General features: G+C 46.4%; 1 protein-coding gene across 1 annotated transcript in view; it reads right to left on the minus strand.

Annotated features, from left to right (window-relative positions):
* UPF1 (UPF1 RNA helicase and ATPase) overlaps positions 1–12340 on the minus strand; it is a 193461-nt gene that overhangs the window by 139027 nt on the left and 42094 nt on the right. Inside the window, exons 3-4 of the mRNA XM_030217505.1 lie at positions 7052–7141; positions 5432–5599 (exon numbers count right to left, since the gene is read on the minus strand). Of these exons, the coding sequence (XP_030073365.1) occupies positions 5432–5599; positions 7052–7141 (258 nt within the window). The remainder of the gene's footprint in view (positions 1–5431; positions 5600–7051; positions 7142–12340) is intronic.

The following is a 12340-nucleotide window of genomic DNA, read 5'->3' on the forward strand; positions in this document are numbered from 1 at the left end:
GGCAAATCAGTTCGGCCTGCACGGCTAGTGCTCTGCACCTTGTTCCGCCTTGTCGATTTATATAGGCCACCGTTGTCGTGTTGTCCGACATCAGGCTGGCATCTGTTACCACTAGGCACCAAACGGGGAGCGTCAGCGGCATTCCTCGCCGCAGCATGCTGTCCGAGAGCCACCACTCCATGTTGAGACGGGCCGCAGGGAGCCAAGTAAGTCTGCATTGGTAATCCTGAGAAATAGGAGACCATCTCTGGAGTAGGGAATACTGTAGAGGTCTCAGGTGCGCTCTCGCCCCGGGTACCACTTCCATCGTGGCTGTCATCGATCCCAGTAGCTGGACAATGTCCCAAGCTCGCGGGCGGGGCATCCTCAGGAGCAGACGGACCTGATTCTGAAGCTTGCACCGCCTTAGCTCGGGTAGGAACACATAGCCCGAGACTGTGTCGAACCTGGCCCCCAAAAACTCTAGAGATTGTGAAGGGGACAGGTGACTTTTGGCCATATTGACGACCCAGCCTAGAGATTGCAGTACTGAGACCACTCTGGCTGTAGCTTGTAAGCTCTCTGTTGCAGAGTCTGCTCTGATGAGCCAGTCGTCTAGGTACGGGTGAACCCTGATACCTTCTCGCCTGAGAAAAGCAGCTACTACCATCATTACCTTCGAAAAGGTTCGGGGAGCTGTGGCGAGGCCAAAAGGCAAGGCCCTGAACTGGAAATGTTTTCCCAACACCGCAAACCTCAGAAACTTCTGGTGCGGGGGCCAAATCGGTATGTGCAAGTAAGCTTCTTTCAGGTCTAGAGACGTGAGAAACTCTCCTGGCTGAACCGCCACAATGACGGAGCGCAGGGATTCCATGTGGAAATGCCGCACTCTCAGGGACTTGTTCACTTCTTTTAAGTCCAGAATAGGGCGAAAGGACCCACCTTTTCGCGGCACCACAAAGTAGATGGAGTATCGGCCGCAGCCTTGCTCGGCGGGAGGCACCGGGGTCACTGCCCCTAACTGAATCAGACCTTGTAAAGTCTCCTCCACCGCCGCCCGTTTGACGGCAGAACCGCATCGGGACTCCACAAACACGTCTCTTACTGGGGCGTTGAATTCTATTCTGTATCCATCTCTGATCAGGTCCAGAACCCACTGATCTGAGGAAATCTTGGCCCACTCCTCGACAAAGAGGGAAAGCCGTCCTCCGATGACAGGCATCGAGGAGAGGGCCGGCGCACCATCATTGAGAGGGTCACCCCTGAACTCCTGGTCTTGAGCCACCGGCTGCGGAACGCTTGTCCGAGCGAAACGAGTTCCTCTGCTGACCAAGGGCACGTGAAGTGAACCCAGCAGAACGCCCCGGGTGGTACCTTCTAGCTTCACGGAAGCAAGGTCTGTATGAGGAGTGGACCGCCTGGCCCTTAGAGGAAGGCCTCTGCCTATCTTCGGGCAAGCGCTGGGGTTTTGGATCACCCAGGCCTTTCACAATTTTCTCTAACTCCTCTCCAAATAGGAGAAGTCCTTGAAAAGGCAACTTCACCAACCTTTGCTTAGAGGCCATGTCCGCTGCCCAGTGTCGTAGCCACAGACGGCGGCGAGCCGCCACTGCTACTGCCATTTGTTTAACCGAAGCTCTGACAAGGTCATAAAGGGCATCAGCCAGAAAGGACAAGGCCACCTCCATCCGCGGAGCCACATCCAAGAAGGGTTCCGCTCCATCTCCGGGCTTAGCCACTGCCTGTTGCAGCCAAGCTAGGCAGGCTCTCACAGCATAACAACTGCATGCAGACGCCCGAACAGTGAGACCTGCAATTTCAAAGGACCGTTTCAACGCTGTTTCCAGCCTACGGTCTTCAACATCCTTCAGGGCAACACCTCCTTCAACAGGGAGGGTAGTTCTCTTTGTCATCGCAGTGACTAGGGCATCCACTGTAGGCATTTGAAAACGAGCCATATGTCCCTCACGCAGAGGGTATAACTGCCCCATAGCCCTGGAAACTCTCAAAGGTCCCTCGGGGTCAGCCCACTGAGCCGAAACAAGCTCTAGGATGGAGTCATGCAAAGGGAAGGCCTGAGCAGCTTTCTTGGTACTAGCCATCCTGGGATTACCCGAGGAGGCCATGCCACTGTCGGGATCTTCAATCGAGAGGGCCTGCAGGGTATCTGAAATAAGCGCTGGCAGCTCATCACGGTGGAAAATCCTCACCGCGGAGGGATCATCCAGATCCTGTGGTAAATCCGCACCTGACTCTGGTTCCTCAGACCAAGAGCGTCTGTCAGAGTTCTCCGAATCCTCACACCCCGACCACGGGGGGGAAAAAGGTGCACCACAATATGAAGGGGAATTAACCCTTCTGCGCTTATCTTTAGGCCAAGCATCCGGGAAAAAAGCCTCACTGGGCAGTCCCAGGCCAGAACCCATCGGGGGGGCAATCAGAGGAGCCTCAGGCGACCCTTGAGGAAGGGCTCTTTTCATCATGTATGCTTTATGCAGCAAAAGCACAAAATCCGGGGAGAAAATCTCACCCTGGGCACCCAAATCCTGTCCGGTGCTAGCCACTCCTGAAATAACCTCATCTCGAGGTGCCCCACCCGGCTCAGGTCTCTCCGTGTCCACGGAGGCCGCGCCATGCGGTGTAAGCAAAATGGCGCCCGCTGCCAGCTCAGAGCGGGAAGAAACATCGCTCGCCATGCTCGGGCCGGCTCCTACGCCAATACAGCACGATTTACAGAGCCCTGCTGCTGATTTGCGCTTGCCACAAGTGGAACAGCGCTTTACATTGTCCGCAGCCATCGCCGAAAAACGGCGGTAAAATCCAAAATGGCGGTTTCGCGCCAAAATCGCCCCGATCGCGGGCCCACCCCGGAGGAGTTGGAAAACACTCTTACCTCAAAGGATCTAGTGTACAACTACGATCCTGCTGAAAATCAGGTCAAAAACCTCTGTTCCAGCGTCTCTGCGTTTAAAAACGCGACGCAACTTTTTTTTTTTTTTTTTTTTTAAGCTGTGAGGAAAGCAGAGGTATTGAAGACTCCGGAGGCTCAGATGAGTGGGAAAGGCAGGGAGAGGGCGAACCTATATGCCTGCATCCACTGTTGGTGGGTAAGGACAGGGAAAGCAAGGCAATATGTCCACATCCACAGAGGTATGGGTAAGGCAGGGAAAGGGCTAACATATGTGCCTTTAAAGTGAAGCTGCTATAGCCTCCAACACACCGGTTAACAACTGGCAAGCCAGGAACCACCTCCCGGCAGATTTTTCTGGAGCTCCAACAAGCTGCAGCCACCCTGCTAAGGGAGATAGAGAATACTGAAGAGGCAGTGGAGCTAGCTGGCCAAGAGGGCACTGTGAAAGTTTGAGTGCTGTCTATCTCCCCTGCTGGTTGATGGACATAACCCATACGTAATGGCTTCATCTGCTTGATGACAAGGAAACAGCTCTTTTATTAGCCTCTACACGAGGTGCCCCTCCAGGCTCAAACTCCTCCGCCTCAGCGGGGGTCGTGCCATGCTGTTCCAAAATGGCGCCCGCTGCCAGCTCCACGGAGCGGGAAGGAACATCGCTCGCCATGCTCGGGCCGGCTCTACCGTCTGAAAAGCACACCTTACAGAGCCCCACTGCAGATTTACGCTTGCCACAAACGAACAGCGCTTTACTTTCTCAGCAGCCATCGCCGAAAACGGCGGAAATTCAAAATGGCGGATTCGCACTAAAATCGTCCCGAACGCAGGGCCCTCCCCGGAGGAGCTACAAAATGCTCTTACCTCACCAGACTGAGTCTCCGAGCTCCGGTCACGCTGCACAATCAGAAGAAAACTTCTTTTCTGGGATCGCAGCGCCAAAGCGCGACGCAATTTTTTTTTTTTTTTTTTTTAACACTGTGAGGAAAGTTTGAGGCAACAGCGAAAGAGGCAAATTTCCAACTCCGGAGGATCAGTAGCGTGGGAAAGGCAGGGAAAAGGCGAACCTATGTGCCTGCATCCACAGCGTGGGCAAAGACAGGGACAGGGCTTGCCTATTTGTCTACTTCCACATCAGGGGCCGGGTAAGGCAGGGAAAGGGCTAACCTTTAAAGTGGGCACCATCAGCCATAACACCCCTGCTACAACTGGCAAAAGCACAGAGCACCCCAGGCAGATTTTCTGAAGGAGCTTGAACAAGCTGCAACCACCCTGCTGGGGAGATAGAGAATACTGAAGAGGCAGATGGAGCTAGCTGGCCATGAGGCACTATGATTTTTCAGTGCTCTCTATCTCCCCATGCTGGTTGATGGACACAACCCACTTGTAATGGGTTCATCTGCTTGATGACAGGAATCTTCTCTTTTTGAGCATCTCTGGATTTCTGGGTTCTTTTCTGCATACACAAAGAACACAGTTTAAAATGGTTATGGTCTGGCTCCAAACACTGGATACACCAAGAATGAGTGTCAGCCCCAGAGATGGTCCAATTACATTAGGAACAGCGCTTAAAGCCACTGGGAACTTTAGACGACATGGGAAGGAATATGGCCGAAGCAAAAATCAAATGACTCAATGGTGAGGAAAACAAGGGTCACAGCTCAGCTACCTGGCCGATGCTTAGGTCTAAGAAAATTTTTTAAAGTGGGCCAAAACACACTTGGGAGAAATACTAGGAAGGACACTCAAAAAAGAGAAAGAATAGTGAAGAAAACACAAAACAACCTGAGGTACCAAAAAAAAACAAGACTAAATGCACTGAAGAGACTGCAAAGAAAGCATGCCCTCTCCTCATTGCAGATGAGAAAAGCCTGCTGGTCCTGCAATCTTGAGTCAGGGGAAGGCGAAGGCACATGCACATACACAGTGGGAGTGCTGCCTCAAACTATTAAAGAAATAGTATGTTGGGCAGTGTTTCTGCACCGGACTCCATGGATGGATGATGTCATCCTCATTTGAGAATTATATGGCCTGCTTGTCCTTGGAGAATGCCTTTAACAACCTCATCTTTCTTCAGATCAGCATATAGAATTTGCTATTTACAGTGCCATAAAAACCACACTGTGACAAAATTATGTAGGAACCTCTGAACTCAATTTGATAAAATGGCTTGAATTAAGGCCCATGATTGTACACACAGGCGAAAAAAGAGAAAAGGTCTAAGCAGCTGAATGACATACTACCAGTAGTTATTTGAGGGTAAATCTTTGTATTTTAATTTCTCTAGCGATGTTTTAAAAACAAAAACTTACTGACCATTGCTTACTAGTATAGTAGCTACTTAAGAGAAATTATGATAAGCATCTGACCCACCCACTCTCAGATACAGGGAATATTTAGAGAAATCTATACCCATATCTATTTATCCAGTCAATTCTGTAAATACTTCATCTTTGCCCTGAAATACGAGTGCATTCAAAAGCTTGTACTAGTATAAAACATACTTTGGGACTTGAAAAGCAATTAACAATAAGGTATTTTACTCACCTGCACAGCAAAACAACCACTGAGTCAGCCTTGGCAGGGATGAAGCCAAGAAGAAATACATTCCGACAGCCACAGTTGTAGCACTCCAAAACAGTCTCACCCAGTGGCCCATCCTTGTGGAGTGTCACCTCCTTACATTTTGCCCTTACAAGGTGATTCACAATGTGGCTAAAAAGAGAAACAAAAGAATTTATATACAACACCAAACAGTGAAATGAGCATGTCTTAGATTCTCCTGAATTTAACTTGGAACGCAAGCACGGTAGCTCTCACACGCCATTTTACTGTGTGATTAAGGAGAAATTAGGTCTCAGTTGCATTTTCTTTCCATTAGTCCTTCCCACTATTCCAGAACCTGTGGGATAGTTGTGAACATCAACCAGAAGGTGGAGATAGAGAGCTGAAAACTGAGCTGAGGTATCTCTTCTTGGCATCCAGTCCAGCTCCTCACTATTTATGTAGACAAACAGAAAGGATAAACTCAGAGCACACACACAACCTTAAACGACTCACTAATCTAACGCTAACCAGACGAGCAAACATATGTGGACCTCTCATCTCTGGATAACATGTAGAGAACAAGAGATACGCAGGAAGCACCATGCAAGCTGAGTGTCAACATTTGACTCATTACTTTTCACAGACTAAATATCTCAAAAACCTCAGGAAGGCCTCTGGAATAGTGGGAAGGACTAACAGAAAGAAAATTATCAGGTTTAGGACCTAATTTCTCCTTCCATTATGTAGCTTCTCACTATTCCAGAACCTGTGAGATGTTTAAAAGCAATACACCCAACTCATGAGAGAGGCTGCCTCCACTGCCAGTGGAACAGCTGCGGGTCCAGCATTGTTTGTAAATACTGAGGAGCTGGACTGGATGCCAAGAGAAAGCTGTCTCAGCTCAGTTTTCAGTTCTCTATTACCTGCTGGTTGATGGGCACAACTATCCACAGGTTCTGTTATAGTGGGAAGCTATGTAATGGAAATGTATTTTATGAGTAGTGTTTCTACTATTTTTCAATTATTTTTTATTGATGATTGCACGTTTAAAATTTCCATATCAATCAGTATAAATCTAGTATTGAACAATGCAAAATTGTACTAGTACATCTGAACTTCTATCATCAAAATTTTTCAAACATTATCAAACATTCCCCGTGTTTCTACTATTTAATTCATAGACTCCAATCTTCGAGCTAATGCAGAAAACGTAGCATAAATCTGAAACATTTCACTCTGTTGATGTATCTGGGTGCAGCATGCCTTGCTACTTCTGAACCCTACTAGGAACTACTGGGAAGAGTTCTGCACCATATAACAGCCTCTCAGTAGCACATGCCACACGTTACATCTTTAACCTCTTTACTTCAGTGTCAAAGTGCTACTACCCTAAGGAACATTCTCACTGGAAACTAAGTCTTTTGCTATCAAGAACTACTCCAATGGAGAGATCAGGCGTTCAAAGGAAACAAACCAATCTTTTCAACCCTTGAAACACTCCTATCAGGAGAAAGTGCCGTCTATCTTGTCCACATAGAATTAGCTTGGCACAAACACTAGAATTAAATCCCCATATGGTCTTACACATTCAAATTACATCTTCTGATATTTAAATATTACCTTCCAGAAGTATTGCCACGTCCATTACAGAACCATTTCTTGCTGGTGTTGCAGTAAACCACACAGGCTGGATCATGGATACCACAGTAACTAAAATTTTAAAAAGAATACAGTTCTTACATTAAAGCATGGATTTAATAATCATATTCTTGTACACAGAAAAATAATTTGTACAATGTGGCTACCAGAATAAAGACGTTACATAAGACCGATACACAACAAATCATCCAAACCTAAATTTTAAAACTACCGCATAATAAATGATACATAACATTTCCATTCAAAACAAACCAGACTAACAGCATGAGAAACAAGCTGAAGAGTGCATGTATTAAGCATTACACAAGGTGTATTTTGATGGAGCCCTCTCTGAGTAAGGGTGATAGGGGTGCTGTTTACAAATGGCTAGAAGTTTAAGAGGATATGTTTCTGAAGTTTGGAGGCTTTATGGACTTTGAATATAAGTCATGTTGAGTATAGGTCAAGAGTCTCATGTGTTAAAAGGGAGACAACGTTGGTATGTTGAGCAACTGAAGATGTTTGGGGAGCAGTAGCAGTGATGAGTATGCCTTTAATGCATGCAGCACTACGTGTATTACTGCACAGTTTTTGAGTGTAAAGGCTGTGGTAGATGGGGCATGACTATGCCGAAAAGAGGAGGAGGAGGAGGACAACATGGCAACAAAAATAAGCTCCTTCTTCTTTTATCCCACCTCTTCCTTGTTAGTACAGCAGACTTTGATCCTGGGGAACTGGGTTCGATTCCCACTGCAGCTCCTTGTGACTCTGGGCAAGTCACTTAACCCTCCATCGCCCCAGGTACAAATAAGTACCTGTATATACTACGTAAACTGCTTTGAAAGTAGTTGCAAAAACCACAGAAAGGTTGTGTATCAAGTCCCATTCCCTTTCTGTAGGCCCTCTGCCTCCTCTTTGGCTCTTAGTTATAACTTATCAATTTGTGCATCATAAATAGACAGATGTGTACAGACAGATGGACCCACCGTCCACAATAGTTGGTATTGCTTGATGCAAAAAATGCCTTGAAAACATTACGCTTCTTCCAAAATAGCAAACAATCCCTTCCAGTTCTAGCAAAAACAGGTAACCAATTTCCACAGTTTAAGCTCAGCACAAGATGAAGTAATTCACGATTTTGTGTTAAGATGAGCCACCACTCTAAACAAATGGACAACCAACTATAAAAAGCATACTAATCAAATACTATACTAAACAGGTTCAAGCAGGTTCATCAGAAACCATAAATTTAAGTAACTCAGATCATCAATATGAAGAACCATAGAAATCAAAATACCATGTAGGAAAAGGAGCTTGCTGCTTAACAAGTAATCGATGATAGACTCTCAGTTGGGACAACATTGCCTCAATAGTACCTTTAACCTACCAAATGGCTAGCCACATTCTGAACATAGGACAACTTAAAATATGGTACGAAAATAAAAGCCGACATCAAATGTATTTACAATAGAATAACTAAGCTACTGCTGCAAACTGTGCATTTTCTAATATTAGTTTGTTACAAATTCTGCGTCTGTCAAGTTTTTATATTTTATCTCATTGGTGTGAGTGGGGCTTTATAATTCAGCAGTCAGTACTACATGCTGACTTTATTAAGAAAAAAAAAAATTAACAATTTGTACCAAATCACCAATGTGAAGTAGAGCTGTACCAAACAACATATTTTACAATTCAGGAAAAATACAAATAACACTTATTATTCAGCCAAATACAAAGAATGGGCATTGAGCTTTAAAAGAAGCCATGTGAAATCAGAGATCCAGTATTTATTTAGCACAGCAGAGACCCAGCTTATTTGTATTCAAATTTTAATCACTATTTGGCCAAATAATGTATCAAATCAAATACGAATATTCGGTACAGCCCTATGTTTCAAGTGAACAATCCCAGGCAAGTCTCTCTATGTTGGTATATAGTGGTTTGTCCATTTATAATCAGTAACTTGAATAAAATTGTTAATCAGTTTCATAGGAACAAACAACTACTCAGGTAAAATTAGTCTTTACCTGATAAATTTTCTTTCCATTAGTCCCAACAGATCAATCTAGAGACATAGATTATTTGCAGGCTCAATGTGGCGTACAAGGCAAGCGCCATTCAAGAGTAAAAAAAACAATTGGTATTACATAAAGAACAAGGCATAAGAAAACAGTCAGAATATCAAGTAGTGATGAGTTAGAATTCCTATTATTGATTATTATTGTATGCCTTGTTGAAAAGAAAAGACTTTAGTGATTTTCAGAAGATTAGGTTGTGAATAGTCGTCAAGTCCAGTGGCAATACATTCCACAGCTGCGTGCCTATGTAGGAAAAGCTGGACACATGTATTAGTTTGTATTTTAGACCTTTACAGCTTGGGAAGTGAAGACCCAGGAATGTGCGTGCTGATCTTTTAACGTTCCTAGGTGGCAAGTCAATAAGGTCTGACATGTAGGCCGGAGCATCTCCATGAATGACTTTATGAACCAGAATGCAGACCTTGAACACAGTACGTTCTTTAACTGGAAGCCAGTGCAGCCTCTCTCTTAGGGGTTTAGCACTTTCGTATTTTGTCTTTAAATATATGAGTCTAGCTGCAGTGTTCTGGGCTGTCTGAAGTTTTTTGATGATATGCTCTTTACAACCAGCATAGAGTGCATTGCAATATTCTAGATGACTTAGCACCATTGACTGTACCAGGTTGCGAAAAATGCCTCTACCAAGCAGGTGGAGACAGAGAGAACTTCCAAGGTTTAAGGAAATCCAACATGTAAGCCCCTTCCTGCCTCTATAAAGCCCATGTAGGCACCCCCTTCACCATTTCTGCGGGAGGAAAACATACGAGGTGGTAAATGAAAAGAGGTTTTTTTAAAAAACAAAAACCTAATGAAGGAACCTAATGGAACCGAATCTGGAAGAAAGGACAGAACTGCACAAGTGGCGAGAAATACTCAGCCAAAATACAAAGGTGGGTCTATGGACTGATCTGTTGGGACTAATGGAAAGAAAATTATCAGCGTCCCACAGATCAATCCAGAGACAAGTGGGATGTACAAAAGCAGTCCACAATAGAGAGCTGAACGGGAACGGGGTTTGCGGGATTCCCGCGGGGACTGAGGCAGTTCCTGTGGGGTTCCCACGGGGATTGAAGCAGGAAGCAGCTCTGCGGGGTTCCCGCAGGGATGAAAGCAGCTCTGCGGAGTTCCCGCGGGGATGGAGGCAGTTCCTGCGGGGTTCCCGCGGGGATGGAGGCAGTTCTGCGGTCTTCTCATAGAAGTGTAAGCTGCACCTGCATCAGCCTCTCATCTACCGAATACCAATTTCTTTGAGTGCTGTCTTCTCCTCCTCTTCTTCTTCCTTGCTTTAACAGCACAAATGTGGAAAGTCTTCCATTAAGGAGGTGGTAGAGTCACAAATGATGACGGAATTCAAAAAGGCATGGGATGAACACAGAGTATCTCTAATTAGAAAATGGAAGTTATATAAAACCTAACCTTAAATGGCTGCATGTGTGTGGATGTGTCAAGTGACGCTTAGATGGCGACTCTGGCTGTGATGAACTAGGGCTGATACCTGGCAGACTTGTATGGTCTGTGTCTCATACATGGCAATCTGGTTTAGGATGGGCTAGAAAGGGCTTAGACAGCAACTTCAGTGGCTGGAACATGATGACAGTGCTGGACAGACTTTTATGGTCTCTGTCCCACAAATGAGAAGACAAATAGACTGGAGTGGGCTTCAACGGCAACTCCAGTAGTTGGAACATAAGGATAGGGCCAGATAGACTTCTGTGGTCTTTGTTCCAGAAACACGAAAGAAAGACCATAATCAAGTATATAATATCACACTCGTTGATTTAATGATGAATTGATCATGAGTGTGACTACTGGCAGAGTGGATGGACCGTTCAGATCTATTTGCTGTCACTTACTATGTTACTATTAATCCTCTTTGCTACCACGCTGGTGCACAGACCATAACTCTGACACAGGCACGAGAATCAGATGTCACCTGACCTACTGGTGCGTGCATGTGGCGACCTCTCAGCACACAGTGCAAGTGAATTGGAGACAAGTCTTACATGTGCGCACCAGAGTGTTCCAAGTTCCAACTTCCGGTCCTTCCTTGCCTACAGTGCTGTGGCTCAAATCCAGAGAGAGACTGAGGGAGCTGACTGGAATTTTCTTTTATGTACCATTAAATTCTTACGGGGATGGGTGGGGATTGGTTACATTCTTGCGGGGACGGGTTGGGATGGGTTAAAGTTTTGCGGGGATGGGTAAGATTCCAGTGGGGACGGGTGGGGACGATTAAGATTCCAGCAGGGATGGGCGGGGATGGGTAAGATTTCTGTCCCCGTGCAACTCTCTAGTCCACAACTAGGGCAGGCTACTACAATCCCTGAAGAAAGAGAAACAATCATAAAGGCTTGAAGGAACCTGGAAACAGTGGAAGTGCACCCCACTGTACTTAGAACAAAGACACAAGAGAGAGAAGGCAGAGGTCATAAGAAGACCACCGGTAAGCAGAACCCAGCCAGGCCAGCACCAGGAGACGCCCACCACCGCCTGGTGAGCACCGCAGTGGCACCCAATAGGGAAGTGACAAAACTCCACAACTCACAAAGGAGGAAAACCTTTCCTCCACCAGAAAGAGCGTCGCCAGGCCGTGAGCTAGCAACAGAGTCAGGCTTGGAACCAGAATCGGCATACACCACAATAGCCCAGTACAGCACATAACACCAACCTGAAACCCAAGAGACCTCACCCTTGAGCAAGAGGGTAGGATCAAAATCACTAGATGGAGGAAGGCTCAACAGGCAGAGACCTAGCAAGTCTTGCTCTCTAGAGCCAGGGACAGGCTTGAACTCCCTAGATGGAGAAAGGCTCACAAGCACAGATGGAGCCAGGCCCGACCGCTGGAGACAGATATGACCGCTGGAGACAGATATGACCATTGGCGACAGAGCCCGACTCCTGAGCCAGAGCAAGGTTCTGCGTACTGAGCCTCGAAAAAATAGAGCAAGGGTCAGAGATGAATCAATACTCGACCAACAATGGAGCAGGCGTCGCCCTCCAGAAACGGGCAAGGCAGGAAACCCAGAGACAGAGCAAGGCTCAACGGCCAAGTGGGGCATGACAACCAGAGACAGAGGCTGGCTCGCTCCCTCGAGAGGGGGCGAAAACATCTCCCAGACACAGGCTCATGCTTGTAAACCAGGGCCAGAGTCAGGTGTGGCCACCAGAGACAGTGCAAGGCACTACCTCTAGG

The sequence above is a fragment of the Microcaecilia unicolor genome, chromosome 11 (genome assembly GCF_901765095.1).
Source record: "Microcaecilia unicolor chromosome 11, aMicUni1.1, whole genome shotgun sequence".
Classification (NCBI taxonomy): Eukaryota; Metazoa; Chordata; class Amphibia; order Gymnophiona; family Siphonopidae; genus Microcaecilia; species Microcaecilia unicolor.